This window comes from Mauremys reevesii, linkage group 18 (assembly GCF_016161935.1).
Source record: "Mauremys reevesii isolate NIE-2019 linkage group 18, ASM1616193v1, whole genome shotgun sequence".
Taxonomy (NCBI): Eukaryota; Metazoa; Chordata; order Testudines; family Geoemydidae; genus Mauremys; species Mauremys reevesii.
This window is the reverse complement of record NC_052640.1, coordinates 11,210,940-11,231,841: the sequence shown is the minus strand read 5'-3', so window position 1 is coordinate 11,231,841 and position 20,902 is coordinate 11,210,940. Positions and strand designations below refer to the sequence as shown.

Sequence of the window (20,902 nt, the reverse complement as noted above, 5' to 3'; positions counted from 1 at the left end):
CTGTCCTTATTGCTACTCTAGGGCAAATGTTATTGCTCCTGTAAATTAAAAACAGCACCAATCTGCTTGAAGGGAAAACACACTCCATCTATAAATAGCTGCTTTATACACTTATTTCCTTTCCAGTCCAGCTGGGCTATAGGATTTTTCACCCTCTATTCTAGAGTTAGCTTATCCAATGAGATCACATCTCCACACAGGTATGTGCTACAGGTCAAATTCTCTCTTTGTTTAGATCTATGCAACATCACTAACTTAAAAGGGGGCAAATGGGCTGCATTTTGTCAGGAAAAAGTCCGTCCCTGAACATGCATGTGACCTGATAAGCAATATCCAAATCCCCCAAATATGTTCGATTGTAATCATTTGGTGGCATGTTTTATTAAAACACTAACTACACCGAGGTTACTCTTGTTATTACCACTTTGATGCTTTCCTTCTGTAGGCTAAGCTATACAGGTGTCCCTGGTGTTTCAGCTGCAGAGTATTCAGGGGGTTGTTTTAGAGCAGGTCTGCAGTGCTGCCTGAAATCAAGAAATTAAACAGCCTCTACTCTCAGTGGGAAAGGGCATTGTTTGGTAACACTATTCTTTGCTTCCCTTGAAGAAAGATTCCTCTTGGAGAGGTTATGCACTGGGATGCCAGTAGGTATTCCATATGAGAAACAAAAGGCCTTTTGGAGGATACTCATTTTTATTACATGTGCCTTTCTCCATAATATTAATTGGAGGCACTCACTCCCAATTGCCTAAATCGCCAACCATTGAGTTGATAATCGGATCTATATTCTAAGCCCTCACATGCAGCTAAACCCTTGAGTGCTCTAATTTGCTTTGCTTTGGAAGTACCAAGGCCCTTTCTGGGGTTTCTGTATGCGGAACGCACTCTGGTTTCACTTTGATTCAATTAGTGAATAGACCATAAGCTTTGGTTTTACAACTCTCAAGAGATTGGTTGAATGGAGCTAATGAAGAAACAGGAGCTGTAATATGACAGGACTCTTATCAAGTGTGAGTAACAAGTAACAAGTGTGAAGGGGGTGATTTGATTAGTAGCACATAAAGAGAAGCAGCATGTGTCAAGCCAGTCCCAACTGCTTATTAATGTGCAACCTCAGCTTACACACACACACACACACACACACACAAACTTCAATATTGTTTACTCTTGACATTGAAGAACAATTAATTTTTTTTAAAATGTGTTGAACTCTCTCTTGGGTGAGTTTTTTTTTTAATGTCTCTTGAAACCAAGCAGTCTAGATAGTGCTGCTATGTTGTGGGGGGCAGGGCAGTTATACTGCAGCCTCCACTTGTAACCAATGGCCTTTTTAAAGTGGGAGGGAATGTAGAGCTCACTATCACTGCAAGTGGGGAGAAGTACATCCCTGTGCCACCATTTTTTTGTTTTGTTTTGTTTTTTTTAAGAGGGATAGGATGGAATCCACAAAAGTACTTAGGTGTCTAAGTCCTATTTTAAGACATCTAAATCCTGTTTTCTGGCAGCACTGTGATCCACAAAACTCCCACTCGGCTGCCACTTAACCCCAAAGGCACCTATACTCACTTAGTGCCTATGTTTTTGCCTCTGGGCATGCATACTGCAGCCTTATGGTATCCATTATGTACCAGGCTAAAGGTTATAAGGGAGGTCCTCCTCCCTCCTGGCACTTTTGTTGTGAGCCCCGCATGTGACTTGGGCAGCCAAACGCCTATCTTACCCCCGTTTGTGGATCACTAGCAGAGCTAGGCAGCTCCTTGCAGCCTGGATTTAGGTGCCAATCTGTGAGAGAGGGGCAGGGCTTAGCACACACCTCTATTCATTTCCCATTGGCTAGGTTAGGTGGCTTGCTGCCTCGTGCGTGTGAGGGATCAAACACATGTCTGGGGGTCCCCAGTCCTCAGGCTGCAGCCACCACCTGGCAGTTCACTGGTATCACCAGGGAGTATAGGCTGGTGACCTGAACTCATCAGAGGCACTGACCACAAATCTCTTGACTGGAGGAGACATCCAGCACCTCTGATTGGCTCAGACTCACTATTTAAGGCAGAAGAAGGCAGGAAAGTTGCCTGAACAATTAGGTGAATCTTTGCCTGTCTGCTATAATGGGCAGGTTCTGTCTGAGATCTCTGCTTCTAGGCCATACTCCTGGCTATGGCCTCCAGCCTTGATCCTGGATGGTTCCTGACTTTGACTCTGACCCCTGGCTCTTGCTCTGACCACTAGGTCTGACTGACTGCATCTCACTCTGAAAGCATGCTGGCTTTACAGATCACATTTGTAGGTGCTTAGATCTCCCCATTCATTGTATAGGTAGTCTTGGTGCCTAACTTAAGCTTTGTTGATCACAGTGTTGTTCCTGTGATTTTTTTTTCTAGTGCTGTGATGCGTGGTGTTGCAATGCCTAAGTCCCTTTGAGAATTTCACCCACAGAACTTACCTCTACATTTTGTGTGTGTGTGTGTACAGGGGGGAGAATATAGTTTGGCATTTTGTCTCAGAGTAATACCCCCTTTTTGATGGGAGAGGAACATACCATTATTTTCCCCTCCCATTTGAATGATCTGTTCAAGAATTATGAAAGGACAAAGTAAGTCTCTGGGCTATGTTGTAATATTTAGCTCTTTGTTGGCAAAGTGCTGATACAGTGGACCACTGTCCAACTCTTAAGCACTCTGGATGAGAGGGTAAGGGAAGAAGGATAGTGTTTCATGTACCACATGTTGGGCAATCTATGACAGGACTCCATGTTTCTAAACTAAACCAGCTGTTTATAAAGAGAACTATTTACAGAGGTGCTGCAACTGCAGCTATGTTCTAGATGTGTGCACACAGACTGACTTCCTGGTTCCTCCTCCAGAATCTTCCCTCCTGCAACCTGTATTCCTCCCTGGAGGTTCCATGGAGGTTGCTACAGAGGAGTTGCCTCAACTTATAAACTGACCTGGCTCTAGACAAGAAAGCTCTAGAAACTGAAGGGCCTGGCTGTACAGGATAATCATGCAGGGACTGACCCCGGGTAGGGGGTTTCAATACACGTGTGTTGAAAGAGTTCTCTGGCTACTAGGCCTTTGGTCTTGTTCTTTCTGTTTCCCATTCTGCAGCTCCTACCAGGATCACTACATGCAGTTCAGCTTACTCCTGTGCCTTTACTCCTCTGTCTGTGTGCACTGAAGTACTGAAGGAAAAATTCAGTAAAAGATACCTTTTAAAAAAGAATGCCCTGACTGCAAGACCTCTACTCCCAGCAGCAGTAGAAAGAGACCCTTATGAGTCTCTGAGATGCTTGTCCTCTTCCCTTTGTTAGCCAAAAGGGCTCGTTTCCCCCCGGAGCTTACCTAATTACACCAAGGAGGCACGGAGACAGGAAGACGAGTACCATTCCCTTTATTGATCGGTCAGCTGAGCGGGTGCTCCTCTCGGCTAGTGCCAGAGAAAGAGACACACCCCACAAGCCCGAACGGGCCTTTTTATAATCAGTAACAAACAACTTAGCCTACGTTTGTCTACGTCATTTGGTTGACCTGTAGAACCTGTACATGTATCTGTTAGGGGATAATTGGGTACGCAAGATACATCTATCATTTTGTGGGGGACACAAGATACATCTGTTGAGGATACATTTGTCATTCTGAAGGGGACACAAGATACATCCGTTGACCCTTTGTACTAGATACTTTGGATGCATACATGGAAAAACAGCTGCATACTCTTGAGGAGCCAAAATGGCTGATAAGCTATCCAAACAAGCTAATAAGCAATTAGCTGACATAGGTAGATGTACGTCCCTTGTTCCTGTTAGGTCGATTAAAGTTTCAGGCCTACTACAGAAAAGCTTCATTGACACTGGTTTTCACCAACACCTTCTCCATTTATTTTCTGGACGGGGACACACACAATCAAGAGGCTTTTCCAAAGCCCTGCTAGAAGAAAACATGCCCTACAGACATTGTCAAAGTCATATTACTGTACTGCTATCCCCAATCAAGGAAATAATTAGTTTAAGGGTGCTACAGGTTCAAACTTGCAACCTGACCCTACAGTCCTTATTTCGATAACCTCCCACTGTAGCCACAGGGAGGTTTGCCTGAGCAAGGACTACAAGATAGGCCCCCAGTAACTTTGTTTAAAATCATAGTTTGAATCCATCCGTGCAATCAAAGGTTTCAAACACAAATGAAAAACTGAATTGAAAAGTGATGTCCATTTTTGTCTTCAGAATTGCATTCTTTTTACAGGAGCCTTCCAAGTGTGAAGGGAAAGAAATAGCCATGTTGGAACATGTCACTACACCATTAAAAGTGAACTAAATAAGCTAAGGCCTCCTTCATTATAGCCTTGTGTTTAACTTCAAAATCATATATGTGGCTCAGTTGTGCAAGTTCTCTGCACATTCCAACTCAACTGCACCTTTAAAGTAACCTAAAATGATCTTCATAAGAAATTAGAAACTATGAAAAACAAAATTGTAATAGAATCATGGAAATGTAGGGCTGGCAGGGACTCAGGAAGTCATCAAATCCAGCCCACCACACTGAGGCAAGTCCAAGTACAGAAAGACCATTCCTGACAGGTGTTATCTAACTTGTTTTTAAAAACTTCCAAGGACAAGGATTCCACAACGTCCCTTGGAAGCCTATTTCAGAGTTTAAATACCCGCATAGTTAGAAAGTTTTTCCTAATCTCTAGCCTAAATCTCCCTTGCTGCAGATTAAGTCCGTTACTTCTCCAACCTTTAATGGACATGGAGAACAATCCTCTTTATAACATCCCTGAATATATTTGAAATGTTATCAGGTTCCCCTCTCAATCTTCTTTTATCAAGACTAAATATGCCCTGTTTTTCAACTTTTCCTCATAGGTCAGGTTTTCTAAACCTTTTATCACTTTTGTTGCTCTCCTCTGACTCTCTCCAATTTGTCTCCATCTTTCCTAAAGTGTGGTGCCCAGAATTGGACACAGTACTCCAACTGGGGCCTCACGGGTGCTGAATAGACTGGGGCAATCACTCCCATGTCTTACATACATCACCCTTGTTAATAAACCCTAGAATGATATTAGCCCTTTTCTCAACTGCATTACATTGTTGACATACTCAATTTGTGATCCATTGGGATCTTTCTCAGCAGTACTACCACCTAGCCAGCTACTTTGCATTTTGCAGTTGTGCACTTCATTTTTCCTTTCCAAGTGTAGTACTTTGCTATTGTCTTCGTGGAATTTCATTCTGTTGATTTCAGACCAGTTCTCCAATTTGTCAAGGTTGTTTTCAATTCTAATTGTGTCCTTCAAAGTTCTTGCAACCCTTCCCAGCTTGGAGTCATCTGAAGATTTTATAAGCATACTCTCCACTCCATTATCCAAGGTATTAATGAAAATGCTGAATAGTACCAGATTCAGGACAGACCCTTCTGCTGTGCCTCGCTACATACACCCTCCCAGTTTGACAATGGACCATTGATAACTACTCTTTAAGTATGGTCTTTCAACCAGTTGTGTACCCAATTTACAGTAATTTCATCTAGACACATTTCTCTAGTTTGTTTATGAGAAAGTCATGTGGGATTGTGGCGAAAGCCTTTACTAAAATCAAGAGATGGCTTCTCCTCTAGTCACTAGACCAGTAACCCTGTCAAAGAATGAAAATAAGTTGGTTTGGCATGATTTGTTTACAACAAAACCATGCTGGCTATTCCTTATAACCCTATTATCCTGTAGGTGCTTACAAATTGATTGTTTTAATAATTTGTTCCAGTATCTTTCCAGAAATCAAAGTTAGGCTGACTGGTCTATAATTCCCTGGGTCCTCTTTGTTCCCCTTTTTAAAGAAATGTACCATGTTTGCCCTTCTCCAGTCCTCTGGGAACTCACCCGTTCTCATGTGTTGCTAATGGTTCTGAGTTTGCTTCAGCTACTTCCTTAAGTAGCCTAGGATGAATTTCATCAGGCCTTGCTAACTTAAATATATCCAAGTTACCTAACTATTCTTTAACCTGTTTTCCCTATTTTGGCTTGGGTTCCTTCCCCCTTGTTGTTTGTTTTGAGTATCTGGTCAACCATTAACCTTTCCAGTGAAGACTGAAGCAAAATAGGCATTACACACATTGTCCTTCTTGATGTCATCAATTATTAGCTCTCCTTTCCAGCTACATAAAGGACCTTCACTTCCCTTCATCTTGCTCCTAATATATTTAAACAACCTATTCTTATTGCCGATGGAGCTATTCTGGCCTCCTCCTGTCTTTCCTTCACCACAGGATAGTTTGCAGTGTGCTTTTAATATTGTCTCCTTGGGAAACTGCCAGCTCTCCTGAACTCCTCTTTCCCTTAGTTTTCCCTCCTTTCATTTTCATCCATCTGTTATTAAAATTGCATAAAGCTACTTACATGGCCCACATTCCCACAGTATCTGAGCACTTTGCAAACATTCAGGAAATTAGCCTCATAGCATAAAAAAAAAAAAGTCTTACAGACAGGGAACTGAGATTAAGTGACTTGCCTAAGGTCACCTAGGGAGTCTACAGCAGAGCCAAGAATTGAACCTAGATCTCCAGAGTCCCAGTCTAGTGCCTCAATCACAGGAAAATCCCCCTCCCTTTCTGTAGTGGTACATTTTCCTCTTGCTAATATGAAGGTTCTGAAATTCTTATAATGCAAGTGTTGCTTATCTAACACATCAGGCAAAGCAATTTAAATTATTTATTAATGGCATTTACTTAATCGTATGGCTTAGCTGCTTAATGTGCATGTTGCATGTCATTTGTGTCCTTAAATGACAAACAGTGCCTTTATTTTCAGCTCTACAACTAGAGAGAGCAGATTTGTATGTTAATTATTTATAGTATCTTTATTTTATTTCATTTTTTGAGGCAAGATAATAATCCACTTTATCCAGGACTGCAGCAACTTTAATTTCCATCATTAGCTGCAGAGACTTTAAGAAAACAAAATATGACATTGTTTAAACATAGGCTTGGCAGAATTCGATTTTTTTAAATTTTTTTTATAATCTTGAGGGATAATATAGATGTTTGTTTTTAAGCAGTTTTTCCTATTTTTATTGAGTTTAAATTTTCACAGTTCACAAAATTGGGTTTTAAGCATTTTTTTTCCATTTTTAATTGATTTAAATTTTCACAGTTGAGGGAAATGATGTGGGAGCAGCTGTCAGACAATAATAATTTAATTACAGTAGATGGTGGTTTTCAAAAAGGTAAAGCTTTATAGCTGTTACAATACAAATTGTCAACATCACATGTAAAAATATACAAAGTAAATCAAACTCAAGCAGTACTTCATTTTACTTTGCCTAGCTGTACATTTTGATTATCATCAATGGAAATATTTTTTGTCAGTTTGTGTGTGTAGGATTGATGTTTACCAACATTTGCTGATAATAATCTAATCCTTCCAAGTCTATTTAAGTGACATATTGTGCACTCTTGTGATCAGACTATTTACAATGCTCTACCATACTCTGGTTTAATATTTAATCCTCTCCTGTCTGTTATAGACTCCCATTGCATAACAGGAACGTTGCTTTAACAAGCCAGCCCCTTTGCCCCATGCTCTTCCAAAAGGCATACATTGGTGAGGGGGAATATGTATTGACAGGTGATGTGGTACATATTTCATTTTAATGAATTAAGAATAGACTGTATTGCTACTACCAGAGCAAAACCAAGCTACTAGCAAGTTTTACATGGTCAGCCCTAATCAAAGGAAATCTTACGATTTTCCCTCCTGTGGATAACTCACCTGGATTTTACACAGCTTGATTCCCATCACTGATGTGTTGTAAATCCATCTAGCTCATAGAACTGGAAGGGACCTTGAAAAGTCATCAAGTCCAGACCGCTGCCTTCACTAGCAGGACCAAGTATTGATTTTTGCCCCAGATCCCTAAGTGGCCCCCTCAAGGAGGGAGTTGACAACCCTGGGTTTAGCAGGCTAATGCTCAAACCACTGAGCTATCCCGCTAGATCAGGAGTGGGTAAACTTTTTGGCCTGAAGGCCACATTGGGGTTGCAAAACTATAGGGACGGCCAGGTAGAGAAGTCTGTGCCTCCCCAAATAGCCTGGACCCGCCCCCTATCCACCCCCTCCCACTTCCTGCCCCCTGACTGCCCCCCTCAGAACCTCCAACCTATCCAACCCCCCCTTGTCCCCTGACTGCCCCCTCCCAAGACCCCTGACCCTAACTGCCCTCCCAGGACCCCACCCCCTATCCAACACCCCCTGCTCCCTGTCCCCTGACTGCCCCAACCCCTATCCACACCCCACCTCCTGACAGGCCCTCCAGGACTCCCACACCTATCCAACCCCCTTTGTTCCCCATCCCCTGACTTCCCCCCCCCGAACCTCCACCCCATCCAACTGCTCCCTGTCCCCTGGCATCCCTTGCCCCTTATCCAGCCCCCAACCCCCTTCCCATGCCACTCAGGCAGCCATGCCACCCAGCCAGAGCCAGACACACTGCTGCGCTGCCCTGCAGGAGTGTGCAGCCCCGCCACCCAGAGCACTGTCTGCACAGCGGTGTGGCTGCAGGGAGGGGGACCAGCAGGGGAGTGGCCAGGGGCCAGCCTCATGAGCTCAGGGGCCGGGCAGGACAGTCCTGTGGGCCAGATGCCTCACTTCTTCAGATGCATGGCCAGTGGTTAGGGTGCCCACCTAGGAGGTAGGAGATTCTGGATCTAGTCCCCCACTGCTCCAGGACTTCAATCTGGGTCTCCCGCATCCCGGCTGAGTGCTCTAACTGTTGGGCTAAATGTTACAATGGGGGCCATGCATCTGAAGAAGTGAGGTTTTTTACCCACGAAAGCTTATGCCCAAATAAATCTGTTAGTCTTTAAGGTGCCACCGGATTCCTTGTTTTTGTGGGTACAGACTAGCACGGCTGCCCCCTAATAGGAACAACACTGATCTACAAAGCTGATTGAGGTGCCTAGGCTCCTTATATAATGAATAGGGAATGATAGGCACCTAAGGAAGTGAGTCACAAAGTCAGCACACTAGGCTGGAAGTTACCTATGCGATGGGAGATGCGAATCACAGGGGTGTGTTCTCAGCCTTGCACCTCTCTTAGAAATAAGCACCTAACTCCAAGGAGGCACCTAGATCTGCTTAGCAATTCATGAACAGGAGCTGGTCTCCTGGCTGGAGTCAGGTAGCTTAGGTGCTTAATCTGTTTCTTGAGGGAATGAGTTAGGAGCCTGCCTCACTCCACACAAAACAGCTGGAGAAAAAGCCCCCATTGTAACATTTAGCCCAACAGTTAGAGCACTCAGCTGGGATGTGGGAGACCGAGATTCAAGTCCTCTCTCTCTGCCACAGGAGGAGAAAGGATTTGAACAGAAGGGCCCCTCTTTCAGGAGATTCTGCAACCACTGTGTTAGGGGATATTCTGATGTGGGGTTACCGCCATCTCTCCTGTTGAAGCTGTTCCACTGTAGCTAAATATTGAAAGCATTTTTGGAGCAGGGGGAACTGGACCCAGCATCTCCTACCTCCTGGGGGGGGCACCCTAACCACTGGACTACAAAGTTATTACCACAGGTGCTCTCTATCTCCAGCCCATTGTGAGCTCAAGCAGGAGGTAGTGCAGCTAAAAGCACCTCTAACCACAATCTCTCTACAGTTTAGCAGTTGTCCCTCCACAGTATTTCTGAAGGCTCAAGAACTCACTCTCCTGCCTTCTAGTCAACAAAGTTCCCATGTTTTTTCTAACTAGGCTCAGCTGTTCCTGCCTACATCATGGATTAACCAGGTTCCTCTGTGCCTGATTACCTGCACCATATTAATTATGTTCAGTTGTAACTAATTACCTGACTGACTAGGCTCAGCTACTCCCAGTTACCCTCTGCTCAGGGTAGCACTCCCATGCTACTGCCAAGCTATAACCCCAGACTACCTCGATTGGCTGCTGGTTTGGTGGGGTTGTGGTAAAGGCAGGATGCTCCTTAGCTCTTTAAGGGAGTGCTGAAGGAGCAGCTTACCTAGTCACTGACATGTTTATTTGTAAGTGTGTTAGTTTTTCCCTGTTGCATTTAAAGACCCAATTTGAAGGGGACTAGACAACCAGAACCCCAGAAGGAGTCAATAGGAACCCAGCACTTCTGGCAACTGGGCCTGTCAGTTGCCCAGTTAGCACATCGGCATTGTTCAAGTCAGTCAGCAGTGAGACTATTATACTCTCCAATGATGCCGAACAATTGCTCTCCAAAACGAGATTTGCGACAGCCTGATATATGTTGCCTGTCCTGGAGGCAGAGGGCATTCTTGCTGACAAAGCAAAGGAGGTTTGTTCCCAAGCCCTAGTCTTCTGTGTAATACTCCCCAGGGCTCTATTCACAGAGCTGCTAAGCCAAGCCTGAGTCACTTACTTTAAGTCTTTTTAGCGGATTCCTGAAAATCCCAGAAGTATTAATTACAAATCATCATCATCCCTTCTATGCAATTGGCAGTGGCTTTAGATAAGTTGAGCCGTGCCGGTATAATGAAATACATCAGCCTTCCACTACACTGGCTAAAGTCAACGTACTAACGTGTATTTTGATTTCTGGAATTCCACTCACTCCTCACAAAGGCAACTCTGTGCTTTTCTAAAATAAACAGTAGTAAATCCCATCACAAGAGACTCATGGAATGATTTACATTGAAAAATAGGGATCGGAACTGAGCTGCAGCTACAGACTTAGGCCCTGATTCTGCAAACATGCACCCAAGTGCTTAGCTTTGAAATCAATGGGGGCTACTTATGGCCGTAAAGCTAAGCAGTTACATAAGTGTCTGCAAGATGGAGGCCTTCCCTAGGAACCAGCTCCATGAATGTCTTTATAGAATCAAATTGAAAGGCTACATCCTGCATTCCTTGCTAACCCCAACTCCTGACTTGATTTTGGTGGAGAGTAAGAAATGCAGGGGTGGGTCCTAAATGAAGTGGCTTGTCTTGAGGAGAAGAGATTAAGATGTATTTGAAAGAGAGAAGCTAATGTCCTCTTGACTATGCAAAACAGAAGTCTGAATGAGCCATGTTTCTGGCAGTACTTGAAATTAAGATTAATCTTGCAGGAGTTGTTAGGTTTAACACCAAGAAATGCTCCAGACTGTGAAATGATGTTTTTAATTGCTTGTTTTCATCTGTAACATTTTTCATATTCATATGAAATATTATGATTATAGAGAACTAGACTGGTGAATTTCTAATAGTATTGCGTTAATTAGAACTAATAATATGCGACCTTTTATATTCTGTAACTCATTTCAACTTAATATCTTAGAACACTCTGTCAATATTAATTGATTTAGACTTGCCAGACACCTGCCAGGTAGTAAAGCCCATTTTACAGACTGCTTTAAAAAAAAAAAGTGGTTAGTTTTCTTGTCTATGATCACACTGCCAGTCAGGGGCAGTGCCAGGAATACAGTTTAGGAGTCCCAATTCCTTAGCCTCTGGCCTAATCATTAGATAACATTATCATATGTAAGCTTTGACAAAATATCTAGTATTAGATAGACAAGGAGGGTGAGGTAATATCTTTTATTGGACTTCTCTTGGTAAGAGAGAGAGGCTTTTGAGCCTACACAGACCTCTTCTTCAGGTCTGGGACCAACGTGGCTACAACAACACTGCATACAAAATGCCCACAGTACATTTTTCCAAAGTGCCTAGTGACTTTTAAAAGGATGTAGTGCCTGAGTCATTTAGGTGCTTTTGAAAATTTTACTTCTTGCCATATTTTGGTGTTGCCATTTTCCCCATCCATATGCATTCTTGCCTCAGTTGGCATTTCCTGGTTACAGAAGTTGTCTGGATATTAGAGCTAGTTGGAGAAACTCTGATGCTTCTTTATTCTGTCAGAACATACAGTTCCATCAAAATTTAAATGCCCTGTGAAACTGGGTTGATTTTGCTGGAATTTTGTTTTGGACGAAAATGGGGTGGCGCTGGAGGAAAGTGTTCCAACAAGGTCAGTGCATCCCATTTTCACATTTTTTGGTATCTACAACTATGTGGGAAGGCTGAAAAGTAATTCAATAGTTTTGCTGTTAAACCACAATTTGAATTACCAGAAAATCTCATCTTTATTCCAAGCTGTATCACAAACACACTGTGTTTTTCTCAGTTTCCCTGTCTCTTTAAAGAATATTTCCCTCCTTTTTAGGGTGTGACAAAGAGAATTAATTCATGTTTGTAATGCACTCTGAGATCCTCAGATGGAAGATGCCATAAAAATAGAAAGCATTATTATTAAGTGCATAATAATGACCAACACGCAGCACATTTCTTGGGACTATTGCCTCTACTGAAAGTGTCCATATCTACTCATTAACCCCAGGAAAAGCTCACCATTAATGTCCCAGTCACTTTGGTGCTCTGTGAACTGAAAATCTGCCCTCAGTAGGTGTTTTGCTGATGTCTCTGAGAGTAGAATTTGACCCATCACATTTACAGCTATTTAAATTCAATTTAGTAGATTTTTTGTCAGTTTGTGTTTTTGTGCCCATGTTACAGCTTTACTGGTCATTTCCAGGGAGTTAATACCCCACACATCAGCATGAAGTGGGCGTTTCAGGTCTAGTCATCTAGCTTCTGTTGAAAGGACATTCCAGGAGCCATGGGATCAGTAGACAAAAGGTGAGGTTCACGATATGCTCATAGAACCTGGGTTGTGGACCCTTGGCAGCAGAAGTGCCCCACGTGTGGTAGTGGTGATCTGTCATAGCAGCACAAGCCTGGAGCCACCTGATATGGCCCACAAGAGGCTGGGCTGCTGACATACCAGAGATGCACTGATTCAGTGGACCTCTCAAGTAGTTTCCATCAGCAATGACTCTCCCTACGGGGGCACAGGAGATGTCAACGCTCAATTCTTCTCTGCTCTGTTTTCTCCTTATACTTTACCCAGGTGCTTTTAACTCAGTGTAATCCATGCAGACTCTCAGAGCCTGAAATGATGTTTAATATAATGCTACAGTTCTGAAAGTTTAAGTGCACACATTACTGAACAAGGCACAGATGCAGTGCACCCATTACTCATTTTGTGCAGGGTGTAACTGGAGAGATAATGGAGAGGCTAGAGTTTTGGATAGGTGACATTGTATATGTCAAAATAAATAAATTTACTCTTCAGGGTTTGGTGACTAAATTACTCAAAGATCCCTTTCAGGCTGTTATCATCAGAACCCTTCAATGAGAATAAAACTGTAATCCTCATTTATTGGTGCATGTAGTTAGAAGAGAAAGAAAATGATACAGCTTTCAAACCCTCTGTTTGTAAAAGCATGATAATACCTTGAGTGGCAGTGCAGTTCATGGTAGCATAGGCCTAATCTAGGGGACAAAATATTCAAGGATGCAATAACACTAGCATAGCCCAGCTCAATGACGGGAAATGCAATACCCCAGGAGGCAAATTCCCATACAAAGACATCCCTGTAGGAGTAAACAGAATGCTGACTTGCCCATGTGATGGCACTGGGAAAGCCACTAATTACATGGACAGGAAATTATCTGTACTAAGACATCTGTTGAATGATATGCAGTAGAACTAGTCAGCAAATTTATTTTTATTTTTGTTTTAGAAAATGCAGTTTCCTCAAAATAGAAATTTTGTGCAGAAGAATTTTGATTTTGCTGAATATTTGTTTTTCCCATTGGGATAATCTAAACAAAATATTTGGTATCATGTCAGCCTAAATTAAACCACTTTGTTTTGTCCAGCTGAATTTAAACAATTTTTTTGGGGTGGGTGTAGGGCCGCCCAGATAGGGGGACAAATGGGGCAATTTGCCCCAGGCCCCGCAGGGGCCCCCATGAGAATATAATAGTCTATAGTTTTGCAACTTTTTTTTTATGGAAGGGGCTCCTAAAATTGGTTTTTCCCAGGCCCCCTGAATCCTCTGGGTGGGTGGGTGTCAGTTCATCATTAATTTGTATCCTCCTGAGCTGCCATGGTGCCTCAGGGAAGCTGAAGTTTAGGTACCTCTTCCTCACATTCTCCTCTATGGGCTTGGCTTTCTGTCTGGATTACATCTCCCATGATGCACCAGAGGGCACCTATCAGCTTGGTTCAACTAACTGAAATATTTCAATTATGATTGACCAGAAATTAAATATTTCATTTCATGTTTTCCAATGGAAAAAAAAAAAAGCAAATACTGAAAATTTCCCCCTAAATATAGTGGAGAAAGCAAATAAGTCATGGTATCAATTTGCCAGACTTCAAGGTTAGTTTGTTCAACCTAAACAAATTCTTCCTTTTGGTTGTTGCTGCTGTTGTTGTTGTTGTTAACAAAGAAGGAGAAAAGTCACAAGTACCAGCAGCCAACTGGTGACAAGTAATTTAATTAACAAAGTGGTAAAAATTCCACCAGCCACTACAGCTTTGCTATACACTGAGGCTCTCCACTGGTGCAGCTGAACTGATAGTAGCACTGTTGGGGAAATCTTTCCCTCCACTGACTGCTGAAAAATACCACAGTGTAGAGGTGGGCAATTAGCACCCTGTCAATCACAAAGGGTCACACTCCTCTCTGGTATGCCTCCCCCAGTCCTTCTGCCCCTCCACAACATGTACACAGGATACCACTAGTTCCACCGGGCTGTGTGAGGGAAGGGCAGCATGGATTTCCCCTCTGCTGGCTGTAGTAAATTGCCAGGGTGCCGTACTATTTTTGTTCACATATTAGCTACAGCAAACAGACAGGCGTTGCCAATTGGTGGGGATGGTGACTGCTCATTAGCAACAGTGGCAGCCTTGGATAGCTGTTTGCAGTGAACTGGACCAACACCCACCAGCTCATTTCATGTAGCACCATGAGATGGTCTGTGTGAACCTGGGTTCGATCCAAACCACTCAAAACAAGGACTCCACGTCCACACCTTATCATGCGGCCATTTACCTTTCCTCTCAACTCTGCTGCTGTAACTTCACTGAAGGTTCCACTTCTTCAGCTTTCCCATTTTGCATGTCATTTTAGCTCCATTTGGCAGAACATTATTTTCAAGGTTTCTTGCTCTCTTTCTGCCCATTCACGGAGCTGATTTAGCCTCCTCCCCCTTCTGCCCCTCCTCGACGCACAAACGTCCTCCACCATCCTCAACTATGAAAGCAGCAACATTTACGGCAAATAGGTTAAAACATTAAAAACATCTTTGCTCGCTTTCTCCCATGTACCAGTTCCAGACTTTCAACGTGAAATCTATTACAATTTGGAAGCTGTTCCAGACATACTGTAAAGACTTTCTGCCATATGTCCTCCCATCTGTGATAAGACAAGAGGAGTGTTGTATTAAAAAGAAAAAAAAATTGAGCATGACTGACTGTAGTTGAAATATGTTCAACATTTATCTCTAACTCCCCCCACTCAAAGTTTGTTCCTTTCTCCTTGTGGCTAACTGAAAACAATAAGATCCCTGAATGAGTATTTTCCAGGTGATATCAGTACAATTATTACCTAATCAACCATCTTCATTTAATTTTCCTATTAATCAGCCCACCTTTGATAGGGATTAATCTCTCATATTCTAGGTCTTGTCATCTCCTCCTGGTAATTGAGTTGCTACTGCTCATGCAGGGTGAAATTTGGCCTTTTGCTGTCCCTCTGCACAAGGGTCAGCTTCACCTTCAGGGAGGTGTAAATTAGACTGCTTTGTGGAGCCATTGGTGAGTTCAGTCTCCATGCCTGGCCAGTCTTTGTCTTCTCTTCCGATGCTCACAACGAGAGTGCTGCTCCCAAGTGCACTGAGCACACCAAACTCATTTCACTTAGACCACCAAATAGCCACTGAAGAAAAACAGCTCTCAGTCATTGAGCTGGATTGGATTTAGACCTAAATGGTGAAAGGCTCCGTTCCCCATTGCCAGACCCCCTTTCTGCATACCCTGAATGTGCTCACATAACATTCTGAACCAGTGCAAAAAGACTCTTGTCCCAGTTAATAAGACTAAAGTTTGTGTATGTCCTCATAAAATCCTATGGCACATAAATACTGTGGCAATGGGCACAATAGAATCACCCAAAGTAAAGACATTTCTAAGGGAGAATATATATTATTCAGATATTTAGACTATGATCATAAAAAGCAAAACAAATGAATCTCCAAATGTAGGGCCCGATCCTGTTCCCACTGGAGTCAAGGGCAAGACTTCCATTGATTCCAGTGGTGCATACAGCTGTTGCACTATGGCTGTGTATGTGTGCACGTGCTCTGTTCCTCCAGCTCTCCCTTCTGGTTCCATTAGTTCTCAGTCTGGAGAATCCATTGGTCCAGGACAAAGCCAGCAGAGGGAGCAGAAAGACTTTGCAAATGCCACATGTGCTGTCACATCCAGCGTTCCTAACAACCCATTTTTCTGACTGTGTTGTTAATTGTTTGCCCAGCGCTGCAGTTGGGATTTTAAGGCTTGATAGAAAAACAAACACTACAGTTACCAGAGAGATACTTTGAAATCAAGAACAGAAACTGATTCTGCCTGTCTTGCCTAATCTGCGGGTCGGAGCTACTTACATGTCACAGCTGTGGAGTGGGACATTTCAGTATTTTAATCACATGTATGAGGATTACTTTGATTAAGAACTATTGGTTGTGAGGACTCCTATACTTTAAAAGCCATTGAGAATTTTTTTTTTTTAAGAGTCCAGCTTCCACTCAGAGGATACAGATATTTTAATCTAGTTTTCCTTTTCTCTACTATCTCTGCAGGAGGTTTTAGAAAGAGCCAAAGGCTGGAGGGGAAAAAAGCTTTCACTGATTCAAAGAGAGAATGTTGAGGCTTTTCACCAGGGAGGCTTCAGCTGCCTAAGGCAAATTAGCAAATAATAATGTTCACCTGGACTGTCCCACAGCCAGCTACACAGTTATGGAAAGTTTTGCTGCCTCAGGTGATGGCCCCTTCTGGTTTCTAGCATTCAAATTCAGCCCACCTTAAAGGTGGCCCACCAAGAAACAGACCATGGCTGTTACCCTTTCTGCTTCTCTATGGATGTATCATAAAAGGCCCGAAAGTTGTGTGTACATATTTATTTATTTTCCCTGCTCGTTTAACATTAGAGATTCAGGTCCTTTCCAGCCTGGAAGCCTCTCTTATGGGTGGAGAATTAGTGAAAGGACATCATAGAATTGAAAGGGATGAAGGATTTTTTTTTGGTCACTGTTTAAATGTTTTGTTATTATTAACACTTATTTAACTTCAACTAATTCACACTTTGGAGAAGGGAAGCCGTTGCTAAATATTAACCACTCCCATCACTTAAATTAAGGTGTAAGGGCTCTGGGATGTTCAACAAATCCTGCAGCAAACCAAGTATGTCTGGAATGTACATACCTGATATATCAAGGGTGAAGGAGTGGGTTTAGGCCTTCTCTGGACATCATATACAAGTAAAGCAAAAAAAAAAAAAAAAAAAAAAAGCAGTTACCTAATTTTTGAAAGTTCTTTGTTGCTTCCCTTTAAATTGTAAAAGCCTCATAAGTCTTTCATATTCTAAAGGAGACTTTTCTCCCCTTGTTTTGTACACACAATTCTCTATTACTAGCGTTTATGCTATTGAAAAGAAAAAGGGCCAACTTCAGACTTAAGATGCAACTCCTTCTAACTGCTTACACCAGGTCTGATTTGGCCCTGTATAACTACTCATTTTTGTTCATGCTTTTATATTAAGGTTCTATTTATAAATGGTTTCTAAAAGGCTAATAAATGATTAAAAGGCACTGTAAGCATGTTACAGACACATGAGTAGTATGTGTTATAAATGTTTAGAAACACATCACTAGCAGGTGTTACAGATGATTATAAGCAACTAATTGATCTGTTGGACACTGGTGTATAATTAACCATTCATTAACATGTCTATTAATAATTTATTCACCCTTTATAAATGGAACCTTAGGATAAAGTGTGACGAGTTGTTGTTTTGTTTAGATTTAGGTTAACTGCAAGATATGTAGCATTTTAATATGCCAGAATATTTTTTATCTGTGCACCAGCATCCTTGATTGATGGCTGAATAGCTCTGGGAAGAGCATGTGTTTGTTAACTGTTCATGCAGAGCCAGGAAAGGAAACAGAAAACATGTCTGTGTGTCCTACAAAATACCATTTGCTTAGTGAGTTTAGCATTTGCTTCGACAAAAAATCCCAGGGGGGTGTTTCCCTTTCCAACAGCACCAAACAGTGTGGGAGTGTCTCGTGGAAATGAGTTCCTAGGCTCTGTCTAGTCACTTTAAGCCTCTCTCAGCCATGATGCCTACAAACAACTACTCCTTGTCAGTAAGCGAGCTGAGACTTCTGCTTTTATGCTAAATTCTGTTCTCTAAGGCAAAGACTGTTTTCTCTGTTACTTGCTGTTAAAGTGTCCAGCCCAATGTGGCTTTGATCTTTGATTGAGGTTCCTGGGCACAACTGTAATAGAAATTATAGTTGCATCTGCAGAAAAGCCCTGGAGCAAGAAGGCTTGGGGACTAGCCTCAAACATGAGAGGTAGCCCTTCCAGTAGCACTGCTGAGGTCTACTTTCTTCCTGGTCAGCAGATAGATGAGGGCTTCGGTCTCGGAAGTTGTCAATTTTTGGCATCTTCTGAGAACAGCAATTCCCATGCAAAAAATTTGAAATTACTTGACTGAGCTTTTTTTAATATGGTCTTCAATATAATTGCTGACGGGCTGGCAAAGAGCACGTTTATCATGGGTAAAATCCTTCTGTTCGTGTTACTGCTCCGTGGCCAGGAGTTCTATTCTCCCTTCTGGCAAACAAAATGCACGTGGTTGCACAGGTAGTTCCTGACTCTTGTTTACTCTTTGGAAGACACCTCCAAAGCTACCCAGGTTTACATGTTTTATTGAGCTTTGTGGAATAACCTAGCACTAGGGGTCAGTAAAACTCCACTGTTAACAGAAGCATGAAAAATGTGGTTGCTTTTGTCATGGTAACAGTCTGTTGCATTACAGTTTAATAATATTTGCACTGCAAAGCACACAACTGTTTTAGACCCTGCCTAATGTATGCACACAAGTAGACACCGTATGTGTTTACAAAGCTAAGTTTATGAAAGAATGCAACCGACTCAGAACTGCCGTTCTTTTCATCCTTCTAGAATTCTTGTTTGTCGGTATCTGATTTGTTTGTGTATTTTGTGCTAAACTAGAGCCCAGTACTGAAAATGATTACTACCAGGCATACTGCTCAGTGCATGACAGCTAATACAGCCCGTGCCCACGGGCGAGGGATTGCAGGATTAAGCCCCAAGTTTTTTAGAATTCAGCTAATCCTGAAAGGCAGATTACAGTAATTGAGGATTGGGCCCCTACTCTCAGTATTTTGTGATAATAATTTAATCATCAATTACCATGTTCCATAACCTTTACCACTTTCAATTAAAAAAATAACCAGTGGGTTAAGCTTAGAAGAGGTCACTTTTATCCATTATACAAAAATCATTATACTTCTCAGCATTTCCTCCCCTTTGAGATCAGGGACATGCCAGGCACACTAGAAGACCTAAATGATGAATAAGTGTTCACGGATCAACAAAATACCCCAATTCTCAGCTTGGTGTGAAAGAGACTCAGAACAGGCTCAAGGGCAAAGCAGGAAGCCGAATCTAGATTGTTTTTGAATACCTCACTACTAGGGATGTTCTGATGGAAGGCTTTGGTTCAGCCCAGTATAAAGATAAGGACTAATCTGTAAAATTTGGATTCAGATTCTGGTTCAGATTGAAAATGTCCCAAAAGGTTGTATAGCTTGAAAGCTTATCTCTCTCACTCACAGAAGTTGGTCCAGTAAAATACGCTACCTCACCTACCTTTTCTCCCCAAAGTTTGGGTGTTAGGAATTTTGATTTGGGTCCCAGTTCTTGTAAAATGAGGAAGAAATGCCATCGTTTAATAAGGGTCAATGGTGCAACAAAAACAAGAGAGAGAATTTTTCTTTTTATTGGCTGTATAAGTAAATAGGTACCGTGGAAGGAATACACTGGGTACCCCGGGGGCAAAGTAAATTCCACAGCCGCTATATAAAATTTAAAATAAGTTTTCCCCCTAAAAAAGTAGTGAGTTGTAAAGTGTAAGGTAACATTTAAATCTGGCTCACATTACCGTTTACAATTTTCCAGGCAATATCTCTATTATATCATGTAATCTGCTCCAAAAACCCACTCTTTGTCAGTTTCAAAATTACACCATTCAGCATATAATCAAGTTTCAGAGAGGACATCATTATGTGTTAAAGCTTTGTACACGTTCCAGCAACTTACATTTATTTCAGCTGTTTTAACTTGGCAAGTGCTAGTTGTAGTACTTATTGCCCATAGTGGCTAGAGTTCATCTTAATCAGGATCATGGGATTTCATTTGTAGCCATTAATTTTCTGATGATGCATGCTTTTCTTCTTTTAGTTAATTTTATTATAGTTGGAGTTAATAGCACCCCCTATAATTAAGGTTGCTTGACACTTTCTATTATAAGACCTTGTTTTCAGTTGCTTAGAACATGCCAAACTTCTAGCCATTTAGGCTGAATTTTCCCATGCCGGGTTTAGATAACTAATTTAGGGTCCATCCTACAAATCTCTGAACATCCACAACTTCCACTCAGTTCAGGCCCTGCATCTCACAAGATTTGGACTATACAAACCAAGGCACTGCACTGGTAAAGGTGCAATGTATGTCTTACAATTCTGCTATCAGAAAAGACAGATTGACATATCAGTGTGTATTTAATTCAAAGAAAATGCCCTCTTGTGTATGTTTTGCCTATTAAAGTGATGCTGATATGGATAAAAACAGCACAAGTGGTGTTTTATAAAATTATTTGTTTACTACTTTAAAACTCTTGGAACTAAGTGCTCTGTTTCTATAAATCTTTCTTGGGAACAAGGAGACTAGGGTAAAAACCCATT

The 20,902-nt window shown here is 42.0% G+C and overlaps 1 protein-coding gene across 3 annotated transcripts in view; it reads left to right on the top strand.

Annotated features, from left to right (window-relative positions):
- Nucleotides 1–20,902, top strand: part of TMEM132D (transmembrane protein 132D) — a 428,384-nt gene that overhangs the window by 940 nt on the left and 406,542 nt on the right. The window contains exon 1 of one of the 3 annotated variants that reach the window (XM_039505734.1): nt 132–200. The exons of 1 other annotated variant lie outside the window; for it this stretch is intronic. In XM_039505734.1, the coding sequence (XP_039361668.1) occupies nt 179–200 (22 nt within the window). In that variant the 5' untranslated portion in view covers nt 132–178. Of the gene's footprint in view, nt 1–131; nt 201–984; nt 1,011–20,902 lie in introns of those variants that run through there. One more of the 3 variants, XM_039505733.1, reaches the window with a different exon arrangement.